The 20,584-nt window shown below is 39.9% G+C and overlaps 1 protein-coding gene across 1 annotated transcript in view; it reads left to right on the forward strand.

Annotated features, from left to right (window-relative positions):
* Positions 1–2,486: 2,486 nt before the first annotated feature.
* camkk1a (calcium/calmodulin-dependent protein kinase kinase 1, alpha a) overlaps positions 2,487–20,584 on the forward strand; it is a gene marked incomplete at both ends in the record, with an annotated part of 34,862 nt that continues 16,764 nt past the window's right edge. Inside the window, 6 exons of the mRNA XM_083910563.1 lie at positions 2,487–2,792; positions 5,490–5,537; positions 7,504–7,557; positions 14,056–14,107; positions 14,652–14,785; positions 20,497–20,533. Of these exons, the coding sequence (XP_083766689.1) occupies positions 2,487–2,792; positions 5,490–5,537; positions 7,504–7,557; positions 14,056–14,107; positions 14,652–14,785; positions 20,497–20,533 (631 nt within the window). The remainder of the gene's footprint in view (positions 2,793–5,489; positions 5,538–7,503; positions 7,558–14,055; positions 14,108–14,651; positions 14,786–20,496; positions 20,534–20,584) is intronic.

Below are 20,584 nucleotides of genomic sequence, written 5' to 3' on the forward strand. Positions count from 1 at the left end.
CTGTGGCCAAACCACTGCTAGTGTTGCTAGCTTTAATGGCACCATATGTAAGAATGTGGCCAAAAACAGTTACTACATTCAAATTCAAAATACCAAGGTCTTTTAGGTTTCGTTTTCTGACGTAACTGGCAACCCTTGGTTGCCTGGCAGCTGAGACTCTACTAACTGCAATGACTGGTAGACGGCGGTAGGTGGCGCCACATGCCAAAACATGATTTCAAAACATAAACATGATTTGCAGTCTGCAAAATATTTTTTTTAATGCAAATATTTTGTCTGTACTGTTGTTGTTGGTGAGTTGAGTTTGTTATATGAACATTATTCCTGAGTCTCTGTGACATATTAGGAGGATTTTATGGCCAGTTGCTTTAGATTTATTACATAATGCACCTTTAAATGTAATGGACATCTGTCATCATCAAAATGACAAAATGATGGCCCCCAATGGTGCTCACTGGAGCATTCAGAAGTTTAGAAAATACGTCTGTAAACAGTTTGCAAATTCACACTGATAGGGGGCAGGATTGCTTCCTAAATACAGACAGATTTCAGATGCTTTTTTTGCACCTCCTTTGTTCAATACTTATTCCCTGTGTCACTTCACTTTATTGCACATAACTTAATTTATGGAAATGTGTTGATTTCTTTGTAGGTGTGCATTACTTGGATTGTTACCGACATCTGGTGGAAAATTTCACGTCGATAGCCACATTAGAAATATATTTACTGAAAAAAGTGTTCAGTACTTATTCCTCTCTATAATATGAAGTGAAAATATTGATGAGCAGCTTTCAGCTTTTATAAAAGAGATTGCATGTATTGATCGAATATTTTACAAGCAAGTTGTGTCAAATGGTATTGAGCAGTCTTGTAAGAGAGGAGAGCAAGTAACAGTTAGTCCATAACTTTAATTCAGTTTAATGTCACCAATTGCTTAATGGAGCAGACCAACTGATGTAGGGGAGACAGCGTCATATCACTGTGGCTGAAAACACCAACCAAGATGTGCACATGAAAAGTTTCAGAGGTGGATCTTGTTGCTAAAAATGGATGTGGACATTCAGTAGGACTGGCCAATCATATTTTAATCACCATCACGATTTTTGGTTTCTTGCAAAAAAATGATCGCCGCCAACGGCAATCAAGCGCTCCCCGATCAGCTGTCTGACTCCGTGCCCCCCTCATGTTGCTGTTTCATTCACCGGGAAGCTCCAATTAAGCTTCCTTGATGCAGTCTGGACAAGTATAATAGTACGTTTAAAAAGACAGATACACAACACATAATTTACCACACATCAGGAGATTGCCGGTATGAGAGTGGGTGGGGCGGCTGAGAGACAACTAGGTCATCAAATGCAGGATCTTAGAGACTGCAGACTGTTTTTGAAATTAATCAGAGGTGATAATGGTTCCACACTGGAGCTAGTAACTATTAAGGATGCACAATATTATCGGCACAATATTGATGTCTGCAGATATTGGCTTTATCCATCCATTATCTACCGCTACCGTACACCCAGTATACATATAGCCACATGTAGAGACCAACAACCATTCTCTCACACCTACGGTCAATTTAGAGTGACCAATTCACCTAATCCCCAAATCTGCATGTTTTTGGACTGTGGGAGGGAAGCCGGAGAACCCGGAGAATACTCAGGGAGAACATGCAAACTCCTTGCAGAAAGGCCCTTGTTCCAATCAGTTGTTCCAAATGGGGCTCGAACCCAGGGAACCCAGGTCTTCTTGCGATATTGGCTTTATTGTTAATTTAATTACAGAAGAGACTAATGCTGCTTTTATACAGTTTTAACACGGCTCGCGATAGAACCTGATACCTGGTGGCACCTGCTCTGGCAAGGTTCCAAGCGAGCTGAGCCTAAATACTAACTAGATGTGATGGACTGGTCAGAGAGTGTCGTCACTGGAAGAGTCGTGAGTGCGACATACCGACACAAGAATCAAACCGAACAATGCAGAACTGAAGATAAAGTTAAAAAGACGTATAAAAAAAAATCCTGAAAACATGCGTTAATCTCCAACATTTAGCAAAGGAAATGTCTAAAATCTTAATATCAACAGAGGAGTAGGACCATAAATGACCAGTTCGGTCAAAGAAAACGGTATATACATATCGGTATATACATATCGGCCAATTCAACATATAGTTGTTCCCTGATGTCCCAGGGAATCTGCAGAGCAGTGTAACACCTGCTGATCAAGTTTCTTTATCTGACATGGCAGAGTATGATGACATGAAAAGGATTTCTCATATTTCAAACTTGCATATAAAGCAGATAAGTCTCTTTTTCTGAACCTGGTCTGAGCTCATATCCCCTTGTTGTCTTTTCCAGCTGTGCTGAGACCCTGAACCTTCTGACCATAAGCTGACCCAGGTCCCCGTGGATGCTGGTGGGCAACCTTCAGTATTCTGCCCACCATCTGCTCCTGAACCACTGCTGCCCCCCCCCCCCCCCCCACCGGCCATGGCGACGGGCAGCGACGCCGGCTCTGAGACCGGCAGTCTCACGGACACCGTGGCCGCCATGACCATGAAGGATCCACAAGGTTCGACCGCTAACGGCGTGAAGAACGGCGGCTCTCAGCAGGACGTGGCTCAGGCCAAGAGGACTCGGCCGCCGCGGCCGCAACTGACTGGAAGGAAGTTGTCTCTGCAGGAGAGAGGCACTTACCTGTCATCAGGCTCGGGGGGAGGCTACACCCACATCTCCCCTCGTGTTGCCCGCAGACCCACAGTGGAGTCGAAACGGGTGTCGATATCAGACTCTCAGGTGAGGAAGTCATTGAAAATGATAATCATTACATCTCAGAGTAGGATTACTAATGCCTTTCCCTAGCATGAACATGTGATAGCTGCATCTTGTTGATCAAACAGGGAGAGTGTGTCTGCTTTGTTCTGCTATGATTTTAGTCTGAAAATCGTCATTGTTGACTCTTAAATCCTCTAAATCCTCTCTTCTGTGCTCAACTTTAAGCCAGGATTCAGACTTGCAAATGTTTCACAAGAAAGCTTTGGAGAAAAGAAATAAATAAATTGAGGGAAACTGAAATGTGTGCCATGAAACATGTAGGGCTGCAATGTTTCTTGGATGAATTGGCTGTTAATCGATTACTAAATGCATCATCAACTATTTTGATCATGGACTTCTATTCCCCAAAAAGAGCCAACGCAGCTGTGCGACAGGAAGAGCAAACGTTATTTATTCAGTACGCTTTAATATTTATGTCTGTATTTATCTGCGCTTCCATCCCTCCGATTTGATATCGACGAGAGTTGAACGTTGTCATCATGACAGCGAGAAAAAAAGCGCACACAAGGCTCCAATTAGCAAACATCGTACCGAACATGATGCCAGTGTGTACATCAGCTTAGTGATATTAACACATCATTATTTTCTGTCATCGATGTGCAGCCACTGTTTCATCACAACAGAGAGAACATTTGCATTCTGGTCAGCTGTTGTGCTGCTGGAGGAGAAGCTGAGAATTAACCCTGTGGACATTCCGTGCAACATTTTCGACCGATTTTTCATAGATAACATAGAGAATAAACAACCTTTCTCTGCAATGTTGCATAAAACCTGATTTTAATATGGTGCTATGGGGTCTGACACAGATATTATGGATCATAACAATGAAATGACGGTCGCTGGTTTCATCTATCTGTAATATTGATCAGTTGTGTGGTGAGACGGGTGAGTGAGGACTGTGTAAAGTGAAGAAATGGTCCGTTGTGACAGGGTGATTAGAAAAAACCATCCAAATATTTGCAGTGGCCCAGCGGAGCGGTTTGTATGCACGCGGCGGATTTGTTTAAGTGTTCTTTTTCTATGACCTTCCTTATCCGTCAACCCTGACATGAGTATTTAACTGCAGCAGCAGAACATGTGCCCGACTGATGGAATTTCTCCCAGACAAACCCCCCCACCCCGCTCCTCTGTGATCGCTCTTTTCCTTGGATTTGCCTCTCCCTTTATCCTTTCTCCGCCCCATTTTCTTTCCTCCCTCTGTATCTCTTGACCGAATCAAAGCGATTCTGCTCACCTCGCACAACCCCGCCCTCCATATTTAATCCCTCATCCTTTTTGTCATAACCACTGCCCTCACTGCTTTACCCCACAGTGGATCACCCTTCTTCGTTAATATTCAGTACGAGCCACATAACCTAACATGTCACCGTGGAATGTCATATTTTAGCAGAATACCTCGACCCCTGCGCTGCACCACGATTTGCTGCGGTTCTTTTTTAGCCATGCCGTTCTAATCTTTCTTTTTTGTCATTGATGTTGTTGCATATGTGATCTCCTGCCGCCTTTCATTCCTCAAACATGTTCCAGTTTCCACCCTCAGGCGCTGGTCTGGCTCACAGTAAGCCCTCCCCCCACCCCCGACTGTAATGAGAGCACCACTTCCAATCTGCTCTCTCCTCCGCTTCATCCCCTCCTCTGTTACACTTAAATCACAGCTCTGCTGCCCAACCTTCCTTCTCCTCAGTTTGTACCTCTGTAAAAAATTCTGTCTGCCACTAAAACTCTCCTCTCTGTCCTGCTGTGGTCTCCTCTCCTCTCCTCTCCTCTCCTCTCCTCTCCTCTCCTCTCCTCTCCTCCTCTCTCCTCCTCTCTTTTCCTCGCTGCAATGGCCCTGGTTGACTCTGTGTGCTGTAGCAGCGGTTGCTATGGAACTGCAAATCAGCCATTTAAGCAGTGGCACTCTAATGGATTTGCAGACAGTAAACAGAAACTACCGAATGCATCGTTACCTACATCTCAGAAATAAATAGCTTTCAGCACACATGCTCACGCTCATAGAGGGAACATTTTGTTCTGTACCGAATGCATCTATGTTTCTCTGTCTTTTAGTGTGGATGATGTTTTATATCGATGGTTTATTTCCTTCTCTTCTTGGCTTTGCTTTCCTTTGATTATTTTGGGTACAAAATATTTGGTAATTGTGATTGATTTAGTGAATTTCTCTGTTTTGGATTTGCAAAAGTGGGCATTTGGTTGATCCAGAGGAGCCTTCAAAGGTCTAGTAAAAAACTGGCTTGAAGGTTAATTTTTCAAAATGATGGACGATATTCAGCCAGTTGTGGGCTGTGGGTGGGATTTTATGTTCAGTGATGGGAGAGGGTCTTTTTGACCATTCACTCTTAGAAATAAGGGTTCCAAAAGTGTTCTTCTACAAGGGCTGAGGTTCTACCTGGAACCATTTGTTTTTCAAGGGTTCTTGGTAACACTAATGGTTCCAGTAAGAACCATTTTTGATCCGGAGAACCCTTTAAAACTCCTTTTCTGAATAAAGGGTTTTAAAATGGTTCTTGGTAACACTAAGGGTTCTCCTATGAGGACAAGCTGAAGAACATTATATGGTTCTACTTAGCTCTTTAATTTCTAAGAGTGTTGAGCAGTGAGGTCGATTTTGTTTCTTCCTGATTTTATGTAATAAATCTTCTCTTCTCTCCCTCACAGGACTGTATCCAGTTGAACCAGTACAAGCTGAAGAGTGAAATTGGAAAGGTGAGTTTGTTTCTACACTCTGAGAAATAAGGGTCCCAAAAGGGTTCTTCTACAAGGGCTGAGGTTCTACCTGGAACCGTTTGCTTCTGAAAAAACATTTTTTTCACGGGTTCTTGGTTACACTAATGGTTCCAGTATGAACCATTTTGATCCAGAGAACCCTTTAAAACCCCTTTCCTGAATAAAGGGTTTTAAAAGGGTTCTTGGTGGAACCCTCAAAAAGCCAAAAAGCCAAAAAGCCTAGAGCCAAAAAGGGTTCTCCTATGAGGACAAGCCGAAGAACCTTATATGGTTCTACTTAGCATTGTTATTTCTAAGAGTGTCCGTCATTTACCTCTGCTCGGTGTGTATAAACTTTTGGAAATGCTGTTTATGCACTTTCTCATACTGTATTCAGAAGCCTTCTGCACCTCCTTCTGTCTCACCGACACTGAATCTTCTACTGATATAAAAACTGATAGAATCTATACATTTCACCTAACCTTCTATCCGCTCTCTCATCTAAGCTCCGCACCCAAAATACAAAAAAACAACTGCCTGACGACTGCTTGAAGCCTAGTGGAGCAGGGAGCACCGTGAGAACATCTTGCAAGTTGTTCCAAGTTGGAACCTTTAAAAACAAAGTTTCCATCTATTGTTACTGTCATCTATTTCCATATGTTCATAGTGACTATTCTATAGGAGAGGCCTGATCCACACATGGGAGGTGCCGGAACAGGATCCGGCAAATTAAGCCCTGATGTCAACAAAATAACTCACAGAAAGCTGCTCAGTTATCCACAGTGTCAATACAGATTAAGACCTGGCTTATGAACTAATTGTACAGTAACATAAACCTATATGAGGTGTTGTTATTCTGACATTTCAAGCAGTTATTTACAAAAAAAATTGCAAAATTTGTCCAAACGTCCATAACCTAAATCCTCAGGACAACGAACGAAAAAGAATGTTGACAAATCGAAGGACAATTAAAGCCCGAGTCATTTATGAAGAGCCAGATGGCGGTTTGAGCCGCCGAAGACATCAGTGGTGATAGAAATCAGTTTATTTGATTTATGTGAGTGTTTCATCGGCTTTTCAGTCTGTTAATTCATGTTTGCTCCTATAAAGAAGAACTGCACTGTGTGTGTGTGGGTGTGTGGAGCCATTCTGTACTGTCAAAGAATGAGTGTTTGAGTGGAAAGTGTACTTTCTTCAGAATGTGAGTGTTGGTTAGATGAAGTGACTGTTTCACTGTTGTGGAGAGGCAAATGTGCATTGTGACAGTGTGGAAAATGTCAAACATTAAATCCTTCTTTTCGCGCCAGTTTTATTTATTTATTAACTTATTAGTACGACTTTTTAGTTGCTCATTTTGCATTTTAATTTAATCATCACCTGGCCATCTGGCCATAAAATCCTCCTAATATGTCACAGAGACTCAGGAATAATATTCATAACAAACTGAACTCACCAACAACAACAGTACAGCCAAAAATATTCGCTATTCAAAAAAATTTTGCAGACTGCAAATCATGTTTATATTTTGAAATCATGTTTTGGCATGTGGCGCCACCTACCGCCGTCTACCAATCATTGCAGTCAATAGAGTCTCAGCTGCTGAGCAACCATGGGTTGCCAGTTACGTCAGAAAATGAAACCTAAAAGACCTCGGTATTTTGAATTTGAATGTAGTAACCGTTTTTGGCCACATTCTTACATATGGCACCTTTAATTACACAATTTATGCGAACACTGTTTTCTAAATCTGTAAATATGTTTTGCATGTTTCTAAAAATGCATTATGATGATTGCTCTGTAAATAATTGCAGAGAATCTTTTTTTTCATTATTGTTTATTAAAATAATATTCAAATCACTATAGTATAGTTGGATCATTCTGGTGGTTTAGGTGTTCAACATGGAGCTGAAAAACACAAAATGTTGCTGTTTAGAAGATGAAAATGCATGTCTTTGTTGTGTTGCAGGGCTCCTACGGTGTGGTCAAGCTCGCCTACAACGAAGATGATGACAAACATTACGTAAGTGAAAGTGTCATTTTTTACCACAGTTCTATTTTCTACAGTTGTGTCCTGCACTGCAGTCTCTCTGTCACACTGCTCTCCTCTCAGTCTCCATTCACCGTCTAGACGCAGGAGCTTTGCAGGAACTCAGCGGGATATTGATTTTTTTTTCTTTCTTTCTTTCTTAAACCTTGTTGCTCAGCTCTGGGTCTGATCCACCCATATTGCGTCAATTGCATGTGAAGGGACAGTTGCTACTTAAAGGGATAATTCAGGTTGTTTGAAGTGACATATTATGCCCTATTTCTACAAGTTAACCTAGTTCCCTGGTGTCCTCATGCACATGTCTGTGACATGCTTTAGTCAAAATACATACCTTAAGGTTGAAGCACCACAGCAGCTCAATCACCCTGCCAAAACAGCCCTGTTCAGAACGCTCCGTTTTCAGTGCCTGTCTCTTTAAATGCAAATGAGACACAGGAAACTACTACTTCTGCAAAGATTTCCAGCGTCACGTCCTGTGTGCTGCCATGTCAACAACAACAAGGCAATCAGAGATGGCAGACTTCACCCCATTCACGCAAAAAAAAGCATCTGGCGGCCTCTGTTGGTCATATTGGCAAGTGCAAGTGTGGAAACACAAACAGACGGACAGAGCCACTAAATACAATACTTCACTCCCACTCTGTGTAATTACGTTATTGTATGGATTCATCTGCTTTTCTTTAACAAGCAGAACACCCACAAAAGCAGAAGAGACTCGTTGCATTTACACTTCTGTTCAATGTGGTCACAGTGCGTCTCCCGTCACCTCCCGAAGTGGTTTGGCAGATCAGATAACAATCTGTCCTCGGGTGTATTTACACCTGTTCTTACTTAAGTGGTCGGACGCTATCTGATTGCAATCTGAATGTATGTAGTTTATAATGCCAGGTGTAAAGGGGGGACCATAGATGAGCTGTATGAAAGTGTGAGTGAATGGGTAAACAGTAAAATACGCTATGAAGATATAGACCATTAGGTTCATTGAGTCCATAGAGAAAATCCACAACTTTACATCATGGCACAAAGGAGTTTTTGTTTCACTGCTCAGTGAATCAGTAAATGCAAATATGTTTTTCTGAACTTTAGTTTTTGAAATCCTTACTTCAGGACTTTTTACGAAGTGACACTTAGCAGATGAGGCAGCAGCTGAACAGCAGCAGCTCACTGATTTTATTTTCTCTGTGGACTTTGACGTGAGAGAGAGATTTACAAACTTCAGTTTCCAGCTGGAAAAGGCTGTCTCAAAGTGAGAGAGGGCAAACAGCAAACATCATATTTAAGATATCATACACTTGGATGTAGCTTTTAATACATGAACCTTTTTGTTGTCCTTGATGCACACATGGTAACATGCTCAGTGAAGTCAGTTTATGTACAGTAGCCACACTTCAACAAACCCGAACTATCCCTTTAAGGTTCATCCGAGACTTAACGCTCTCCACAGCAGTTTTGCTGTTGCTTTCATGAGGAATCTCCCTCTGGAAATGCTGCCGTGACCTAATTCCAGGCATTTCCGTCGACGTGATTTGTTCCTGTAAAAGCTCTGCAGCCTCAGTCACTCCACAGGGAAACTGATGTATGCTTTAAAATAAGCGAGCTTGCACTGCACACTGACAACAATGAAAGTGTTTGGATAACTCGAGATATAAACTTGAGATGTATTTATGAAGTGGAGCCAGCGAGGAGCAACTACCTGACATTAAAATGGGAGCTTGGAAATGTGCTGATGCTGAAGAGTGAACTATAGGAGTTTGTGTAAGGACACAGACGAGGCTTATAACAGACTGTACTTATATTAATGTTCCCTCAGCAGATTTAGGAGATTTAAAGTGGCAAATCTACAAGAAAATAAAGTTGCAGATATATGAGATTAAAAGTAGCAAATATACGAGAAAGCGGTTGCAGATTTCTGAGAAAAAAAGTCAAAATATAGGCTAGTATTTTGTTTACTAGCTACATCATCACAGAAGCTGCCACATGCCGTGTACTATGTCTGCAGTGGATGACTTAATCAAATTATGCTTTGCAGTGGGATTTAACAATCAGGAAATAATCTAGTTCTTCAGGAAGTATCAGGACTTTGAGACATTGCCGTGAAATTGGCCGATTCAGAAGAAAACACCATACTCATTTGGATGAGGTGATAGCTTTTCTGCATCAGGAACTGCAACGCAATGGACAGATGCAACGGTATCGCTGGTTACAAAAACAAAACACTTGTTTTTAATCTTGTAAATCTGCGACTTTATTTTCTCGTAGATTTGCTACTTTTAATCTCACAAATCTGTGATTTATTTTCTCAAAGATTTGCTACTTTTAATCTCATAACTCTGCGACTTTTTTCCCCCTTCATCTGGAGTGGAGTGAAAACATGATACCAAAATGACATATTGGATGAAATGCCAAAGATGTATTTCAGGGAGAACGTAATGAGTTTCTCTTGACCAAAATCACCCACTAGATTCTGAGATTATTAAAATTAAAGCCATTTAAAATTGAAATGTAAAATACAAGTTTATTTTTTGTACTACTACAATATTTCCCACATGCCCCATAAAATGTGTAATAAACTTTAATGCTTGCTGTTCATGTGTCTAGTTTCCGTATTTACTGCTGGTTCATTTATTAATTGACACCCTTTAGAAATTTCTAATAAAATGTCAGATAATTGAAGCATCAGCTGTAATAATTTGGGTTTTAAACATCTTTATGAACAGAAAACAGCAGTTCAACAAATGACATGACAGAAATGTGTGTTGGCGTGCACAAAAAAAAACGTTTTGTTTTTAAAGAAAAACTAAACTATTGTAATAGAGTTCAATATCAATCTGTTCATATATTGGACACTTTACAATTTTCAAACCATTAAAAAAGTGGCCTGTCTATCTAAATAATCAGGTGTTTATTGTGATTATGACTTATATGAACAGTCATTTTTGGCCTTCTCACCCCTCTCTCAGTCCTTATGTTGCAGCCGTGTTCAGCATTCATATGAAAGTGGGGCTAAGAATAAAAATGGTGACTAATTCTTCCCAGTGTCCTGTATTATCGCTAACATCTTGTCTAGTGGGTGTTGGATTGGATTTCAGTCCATTACTGAAGGTCTTTGAATCGGGCATGTTTGTTGTTGCCTCCAGTTAAGTCGTATAATTAGCCCACAACTTGACTAGCAGGCGGCTAATTATGGTGCCATTTATCAGCCTCGTGGGGCACGAGTCGCCTCGACTCCTGAAGCCGCTCACTCGGCTCCGGTCAAATTTGGAAGGGAGATAAATTTAAACTGCTAATTATTAGCAGATGCTTTAAGCAGTCTTCTTTCACAGACTTAATCAATGTTTGTTTCTCTAAGTGACTTCCAGCAGTTTGGACACACAAACATGCAGGTCCCAACATCTGTTTTTGCATCAGTTATAATTTCGCAGTAAGCAATGGTCTTCAGCAGGGGTGTCTAACGTACAGCTCGCGGGCCAGATCCGGACCCTGGGATGAAGGATTAGATTAGAATACTATATTTTTTTTAGTTCCAGATAGATTAATGGGTTTCCTTACATTCAAGGGCAACATCACAGTATTTTTTAAAATCAGGCATCATATGTTGTCTCCAGTGAGCGTTTGTATCCATGGGTGCATTCACACCAGCCCTTCTCAATCAAACCCGAGTTCGTTTTTTCGGAAAGTCTGGTTCGTTTGGGGAGGTTTGAACGCGCAATCGAACTCCGGTCCACCTATAAATGTAGGTCTCGGTTCGCTTCAAGTGAACTAGAACACAGGGCATTGTGGGTAAACGCAACCGAAACATATGCGCGTGCAGAACGATAGCAAAATAAAAGCGTTTTCTTGTTCATTGTTTGTCTCGTCTTCTCCTTCAGTAATTCTTGATGCAGCGCCACTTCAGGCGAGGAAGAAGAAAGAAGAAAGAAGAAAAACAACAAAAAAAACTAATCTTACCTTTGTCAGTTTGTGGCCAGGAAGAAAATGGATTCCTGGAATGAGCCCGTAACTAATTTACTGCGGAAATGAACCAGGTAGAAAATCTGCCAAAGGGTCCAAAGCATGCGATTGTGTGCGGACGATAAGCTGAGCCTGAAACGAACATGTTAAATGTCAGAGAAAGTGAATTTCACAGTGCAGTCTCACAGAGACCGTGGCTGAGTGACAAGTGGGACTGATTTTCATGTTGCTTTTTTTTTAATTTTGGGGGAAAGTAAATGAGATTTCTTTCCTCTTAGGATTAATCTGACCTCAAATAATCTTTCTCCTTCTAATAATGGGGCGTCCTATATTTATGTATATCAGTATCCAGTATGGATAGAAATGCACTTTTTGATGCTCCCCAGATTGGCCGAACAGCATGTTAGGCTAAAATAAGGGAGTGTTAATCAAGAAAACTGAAAGATTTAGCCTGTTAGACTCTAAACTAGAGACTTGGAGGCTGGAATGGTGGCAGCAAAGTGTTGCCAGTGGCTGATTATAGCTGGGTTGCACCACTACCATGTCTTGCACTCACTAAATGAAGCAGGAACTTTGCAAATCTGGTCGGTTTTTCAGCTTTTTTCTCTACAGAGCTCCTCCTGTTGTTTACCACTTTATCCTCACTATAGTAAAACCTCATGATGCTGATGCTCCTCCACTAAAAAACGAACTTCGTTCATAAAAATGGCAATGGCAAACATCAGGACAGAATATTTCCACTTGAATGCAAAGCTTAATTTGCTGGTTGCTCGGTCAATGGGGTTTTTACGGCAGTTGAGGGGCTGTAATGTTGCATTACTGCCTTCTTCTCAATTGAATCGTCCAGATCTGACTCATTGTCCTTTCCACTTACTTTGCCTGTTTTCTAATTGAAAATAAATAAATAATTATATATATATATATATATATATATATATATATACATACATATACATATACATATATATATATATATATATATATATATATATATATACATATACATATACATATATATATACATATACATATACATATACATATATACATAAAGACCCTCAACTGTAGGAAAAAAACAAACATATTCGATTCTATGAGATATGTTGTATATTTGAACACACGTCATTTAATGAGACGATTACCACGTCAAATGTGGCATTTTCAGGGCATCATATGGAGAGAGATAATATATTAACTGTGAGCAAAGCTGTGATGACGCACTCCACCTACGTCCGCAGACGTGTCAGAGAAATAAAGACGACTCAGTCCAAGAGCACGAGTGTGATGTCATGTGACTGTCAGACGCCTGAATGGATTCATGAGCTCTGCAGCCAAAAGCTACAACAATCCTGAAATGTCCTGCAGAGTTTATGACTCTTTTATGACTCTGGGCTTGAGGGATGCTTTATTCCCTCACATACACTCACACACACACACACACACACAGAGGCACACAGGCAGCCCAGCATGAGCACTGCACGGGAGAGAATCCTCTTCTTGAGTCTTGCTGCTGCTGCTTTCTGCACAGTCATAGCCATGACTGCGTTTATGGCTTAGGTTTAAAAAAGGAAAAAAAAAGAAAGAAAGGGCACGTAGCTGTGCATCATTGAAACAGTTTGAGGTGAAATAAAAAAGGGAAAATGCAACGGCGACTGACTGGGAATAACTTTTTATTCAAATCACAACGACTGCCAGTGTGTAAGTTCTAGTGTTTTTCGAGACACAATCGACATGTACTGAATGAATTTGTCTCCTCCTTTGCATATATATTTATATATATATCAGCCGCACACACACACACACAGACTTCTCCCTGTTTGGCTCCATTGCCTTCTTATCTATTCACACACTCCCTCACATACCTAACAGATTAATAATCCTGCTGCTGCTTAAGTTGTTTTATTTTTAAATAAATAAAACCCAGAATGTGTTAACTATGTCATCTAGGGCTCATCGACATAAAACATATGTATATATATGCATAATACACTATATGTATGTATATATATGTGTATGTATACATATATGTATATAGATGTGTATGTATGTGTATGTATACATATATGTGTATATATGTATACATATATACACATATATGTATATATATTTATACAAAGATACATATACTGTACTTATGTATATATTTATACATATATATGTGTGTATATATGTATACATATGTGTGTATATATGTATACATATATACTCCTGTATATATGTATACATATATACACATATATATGTATATATATTTATACAAAGATACATATTCTGTATATATTTATATATATATACATATATATGTTAGTGTATATATGTATACATATGTGTGTGTATATATGTATACATATACACATACACACATACATATATACATACATATATATGTATATTATGTGTAATGTGATGTTTTATATTCACAGTTTATACGTTGTTCATTCATGATTAATGGCGTTGGCGCATCATCATTTTATTCTTAATACTCTTCACTGATGCAACGTTTTTTTTTTGCTTCCTCAGGCCATGAAGGTGGTGTCCAAGAAGAAGTTAATGAAGCAGTGTGGATTTCCACGTGAGTTCTATTCTTTTTCTATTCTAATACTTCTCGTAAGAAGTCTCTGGATTTGACCAAAGCAACAGAGATGGTGTTCACATCAAATGATTTAATATCTTCTTATCTCATTTTGTTTTGCGCATAGTTCGTCCATCTTCAACTCTCGAGCCAAGACGTTTTCTCTCCGTTGCTTTGTTGTTTGGTTCATTTAGATCAGCAACTGTCAAATCCGTCCATCGTGAAAACGAAGAAAAAGTGGCACAAATATTTTTTTTTTTATAAAAATAAACAAGCTGACAGATGGATCGGGACGATACAATACTGAAAGACTGGGCTCTGAGGATAGTGTGAAGTTACTAAGGAGACGACTGAAACCGGAACTCTAAAGCCAGGCCTCCAAGAGGTGTTTGACTCAAATCAGGGGTTTACTTATGCTCACTTAACCCAACTGAAATAATAATGAAAAATACATATTTGTTGCTTTAATAGTTGCAGTAAGTAATTTTATGTCTTAAAAATCAATAAATAATGTATATGAAATTCATGTGTGCTTTGTCTGCAGGTCGTCCGCCCCCGAGGGGACCCAAGGCAGCCCAAGGGGAGCAGCCCAAAATCTTAGGACCTTTGGAGAGGGTCTATCAAGAGATTGCCATCCTGAAAAAATTGGACCATGTCAACATTGTGAAGCTGGTGGAGGTGAGAGTTTATCTGTTTGGTTGTTGGACACGTTACAGTTCACGCATGGAGGACATTATTAACTCTGACCCTTGTTTTTAAAGGGGATGCATATGAGAAATGTATTAAGTCATAAAATGAGCATACAATGGAAGTACTGACCTCACTTATATACTTACAAGTATATTCACCATTTTTAATTTAATTCGAGACTGCGAAAGGAAAAAGTTGTAAAAGTGTAGATCTGGTGTTTCACTTTGTGCGGAGTTTGGTTTCTCCAACTATTTAGTGACCTTGTGTCTCTGTGGAGAACGGAAAATGGAGGACAATGCCCATTTAACCTCACCACAGGTCTCAAAATGGTTCTTGAAATAAGCATTTTGAATTAAATAGTCCCAGACTACGATGCGTAAATGGCTTTGGCCTTTGGCAGATTCAGATGTCATACTTACAGATTATTTTGTGTGTAAATTCCATTTAAAAAAAATGATTGGAATCCATGGCTTGTCAGGAGTTTAGGACTGATCAGATTTAATGGTCTAATACAAGTCTGATTTTAATTAATTTTATTTATTTCTAACTTAATCCTGGTTGTTTCTCTGGTCACTTTCTAGCGAGTGTGGTAGATTCAGATGTCATGAGGATCAAGGTCAATGTCTTTAAATCCTTTCTAATATAATCTGATCTTCACATATTTGCAAATGTTTGTTAACACTGTTCACATATGCTCACACACTGAACTAAATAGTACACAAAGCAAACATGCAATTCAATCGGTAAAAGTAAATATGAATGGTAATGACAGCATTATGTGTCAACAACATAAACAAAAAGTATTTACTGAGAGAAAACTTGTATGGCTGTCATGGCGGTTCCACTCACAAATGAGGCTTTGTTTGTGTTTGTGTTTGTTTGTGTCGACCAGATTCAGATTGTTCATTGTTTGTGTCCAGGGTGTAGGAAAGTCAGGAAATTGACAACCAACCCACACACACACAAAAAAAAACAGCAAACAAATGCAAATTGAGGCACTGAACAGTGTGCAACACAAAATGTAAACAAGGCACAAGAGAAACATGACACAATGTCTACAGAGACACAAAAAAACAACAAAAAACTTGCAGTAAAACGACAAACATGAGATGAACTATGACTACAAAGATGCACAACGACGCAAAACGGCAACAAGGTGCCATTAAAAAGCGCCACAAAAGATGCAATTTGTCTACAAAAACACAGAACGACGCCAAACAGCAACAAGGTTCCATTAAAAAACACCACAAAAGATGCAGTGGGACTACAAAAACACAAAATAACAACACAAAACCTGACCCAAAAAGGCTGAAAAGAGTTCAGAAACACAACAAAGATGCACAATGACGCAAAATGGCAACAAGGTACCATTAAAAACGCCACAAAAGATGTAGTTGAACTACAAAAACACAAAACGACAACACAAAGCCTGACCCAAAATGGCTGACAAGAGTTCAGATACAACTACAAAGATGCATAACGACAACAACAAACGTGAGAAAATAGACCACAGAGAGACTTTGCACACATATAAAGACACAAAATAATACATTTTTAACAGAAAACGATTACAAAGAGGCACAATTTGGCAAGAAAGATGCACGAAACACCAAAGAATAATATATAGACTACACAATAATTAAGCCTGACTAGTCAACCACTGGGCATAAAATGCAGCAGTGTGGGTTAAAGGTGTTTTTGTGTGATCTCTGTGGTCAGAATCGTCCTCCATCACTGTGGGTTCAGGTATATATTTCAGATAACCTTTCTTGTTTTGCACCATGACTCATGCTCTGTCTCATGTCAGAGCAAAGGAGTGGATAAACACTCAGCTGCCGGGAAACAGGTGGGAAATATGAGATGGATTTTCCCACCGGCACATCGATCACCCTCTAAATTGATTTTTTATATATATATATTTACAGCAGCCAACACATAAGTTTGGAAAATTTGAAGGGTGGATGGATTACACTTTGAGCAGAGGTGGCTGTCTATGAAATATGCTTTTGAAGATGTGACTCAAGATGTCTGACACTCCCTTGTGATATCATCAGAGTGCTTTTTTTTTCAGTCTCGGCCAGATGGCGGAGGGAGAAGGGCTGCTGTTGCAGGGAGTTGAGTTCAGGAAGTCGGTCGATAGAAAAGCTGTAGGAGTGTAGAGGATGGAAGTTTATTTTAGTCAAATGTGAGTACAGAGAGAACACGCATCCATTCCTCTCTCACTCCCTATATGTGCGCGCCTCACTTTCACTCACATAATGGCCACGCCATGGAAAAACATGGTGCTCCGTCCCCCTCGCTCATCTCTGTGTTCATCTGCTTTAATGAGCTCAGAAATCAGGATCACGGTCATTACTGGGATCCATCTAAATCCTGTGAGACTCTCAAATCCACTCTGCCTCATTACTAATAGACATTTTCAACCCATTTTGAAACATTAGAGCTCACGCCAACCAAAGCAGATTAGAACTGATGTAAGTGATATGGTCATTTGTCACAGCTGGTTGTGGGAGAGACACTAAAACTGGCCACAGTTGTTTTGTCCCTTGAATGCATCTTACGTCACCACATCTACACATTAAAAAACTTAGTTTGGATTAGTAAACTGTGTTCCCGTTTCTACAGGGCTGATGTGCTGCTCTCCCTTATTCCATTTCAGTGTCCTTGGCAAGCGTTTCCTTCCCTGTGATCATTTAAATGTTAAAGTCAGACGGATACTGCGGATGAAAGGAGCGTTCTGTGGGGTTTGGTTTTGAAGTGTGTGAGCTGTTTACTCGCAGAAGCGCGGCATATGGGCCATGTTGTCCTCTGGGAGCTCCTGTTTTCATTAACCTGGCTGAGGAGGAAATATCAACCAGGGCAAAAACAGCTCAGGGGCATTTTTAAAAAAAAACCTCCTTTGTTTACTTTGTGTCAAATGCAAAATTCAAGTAGAAACAAACACTAGACTATTGTGAGACGGTACGCAATTAAGTGCTTGTACTCAAAACAGTGAAATTAAGAAGTGCTGGTACTGCATACAACGCACTTTGAGCACTGATAATATCACAATACAGCAATTCTGTGATAATCCATGTATCCCAAGACAACCACATAACAATACCACATGATGTCTGTCCACCATTATCCTGCTGTTGCTCCAGGAGTAATCTAGCACATTTTTGTGTTTGTCATTAATGTTATCTAATAATCTGTTTGTGTGGAAGAAACCGGTTTCCAAATCCACTCCAGAAATACACACTTTACTGAGCACAGTTGCCGAAGTTTGCATAACATAACAAAAACGGAGCTTCGCTCATACCAGATGTTACGTTGCGGTCATGCATAAACATAACTGTGCGACCGTCTGTTTTATTTATATAATAACACTGAATATGAATGAGCACTCTTGCCTTTTGCAGCATGCAGACCTGAGTTCGCGACCTGGTCAGAACAAGGGCCTTTTCTGCTTAGTTGGAAATTGTTTTCTCTTCTTCTTTTTTCGCTGGCTCTGCCATGATGGATGTCTTAAATAACACCATTGCTGCCTTGATATTACAGGGCGAAGGGGTTTGATAACAGATACAGGGGGAATAGAGACAGCCCCCATTTAACCATCACAATGGCTTGGAAGCTGTTAGGGTAAAGTTCCTGCATAGTCATGCTTTAAATTGTGAAAATAACTGGCTGCAACATGTTTCCTTAGTCTTTGATGATATATCAGGGTGATTTCATTGTAATTGTATTTCTTACATATGGCCCCTTTAACCTGTGCCGCTGTGAGCAGCTGGGGCAGCTGCAGCCATGTAAGGTTTACAGAAGCAACTGCGTTCGATTAGATTAGAGAGAGCGGCTCTGTTCAAACAGACCGAGATTACAAATGTTAACTGAATTTACTGACGCGACTCAGCCGGTGTATCACACCGAGCGACTGCCGTGGACACCCGCCGAGATGGACCACTGTAGCCATGGTTACCGTACACAAGAAAGGGCAAAAAGGTGGCCTTAAACTGTAAATCCATACTCATGATAGTAAACGCGGTTGAACACAGCCAGATGACCCAAGGTCAAATGGGGCTGCAGCAACTCACTTTCTCCCAGGAGCTGTGCTACAGAGCGTCAACAGCAGAAACATGGACACATTAGTTTAAATTACAGCTCCAAGGATTAAAAACACCTTTATTTGAGAAGAAAGAAAAGACTGTTTAATTACGGTTTGGTTCTGTGTATGGTGAAGGACTTCGCTTCGGTGTTTTGCCGCATAAAATGCATAGTAGTAAGAAAATAAAGTACAATAGATAGCTAGCTAGCTTGATAGCGGGGTCGTACCTATGTTCCCCGGGTCCTATGTTCCCCGTTTTTCCCAAAAAAAGGTCCTATGTTCCCCACTTTGTATGTGACAGGGGAACATGGGACCCTTTTTTTGAAAAAGGTTAGGGTTAGAGAAAGGGTCCTATGTTCCCCGGTCACATACAAAGCGGGGTACATAGGTACGGTCCCCTTAATAGCTAGCTAGCTTGATAGATAGATAGTTTTTATATTTCAAAAACATACATTTATATCTCGTCACATGTTTGAAAAGGAGTAGGCAGAAGTATGAATGTGTATGTACTTATATGAACACACAACCTACTTTATCCCATCATCAAATATTTACATATTTACAGTATTTTCTACAATGAACGGCTGGCTTTAAACACAACCATTTCCATCACCGTCCTGGATTAAACTGCTGTTCTTAATATTTATATTTATTTAAAATGTGCATTTTGTAAGTTCTTTTTCAAACTGATTTATGTTTTTCTTGCTTTAAATCATCCGTTAGACTGTTCCATCATAATTTAAAGGTGCCATATGTAAGAATGTGGCCAAAAACGATTACTACATTCAAATTCAAAATACCAAGGTCTTTTAGGTTTCGTTTTCTGACGTAACTGCCAACCCGTGGTTGCTCGGCAGCTGAGACTCTACTGACTGCAATGATTGGTAGACGGCGGTAGGTGGCGCCACATGCCAAAACATGATTTCAAAACACAAACATGGTTTGCAGTCTGCAAAATATAATTTTTTAATGCAAATATTTGGCAGTACTGTTGTTGTTAATGAGTTCAGTTTGTTATATGAACATTATTCGAGTCTCTGTAACATATTAGGAGGATTTTATGGCCAGTTGCTTTAGATTTATTACATATTGCACCCTTAAGTTTTAGATTAAAACACACTGCCACACTGCATTTTTCAATTTAGTTTCCCCTCTTTAAATTATATATAAACACAATAAATACAGTACAACAAAGGGCAAGGATATAGAAAACTAGAGTAAAAAGCATAATAAGTGTTGTGTTGTTTAAATGGTCAGTTATGGCTCAGTGTTATATGCAGTGCAAGTATTTTTAAGATACAGCCTGGTATCTTAAAAAGATGTAAAAAAAAAAAAAACTCTATTGGACAGATATCAGACATGAGAAAGAGGTATCAAGCGATCCATAAAGTGATAGTTGTTGTTTTGATATCCTTTGAGCATGGGTCTTAAATAATCCAAGGGAATATGAACAAATGATCAGAAATTGGATCGGCAGTGTCTTGACTTTCTCTTGAAGCAACTGAACTCTACACGACTGATTAAATGACCTGCATGAACGAGCAGTTGACACGGATTAATGATCAGAAACCTGTTAATTTTCCAGTCTCCATTCATGATGAATATGTTAACGTTGCAGGTCCTGGATGATCCTGCAGAGGACAACCTGCACATGGGTACGTAAACCAATCTTCTTTGTCCAAATCTCCCTCTCATCCTCTGGCACT

This window comes from Microchirus variegatus (genome assembly GCF_963457635.1).
Source record: "Microchirus variegatus genome assembly, chromosome: 2".
Taxonomy (NCBI): Eukaryota; Metazoa; Chordata; class Actinopteri; order Pleuronectiformes; family Soleidae; genus Microchirus; species Microchirus variegatus.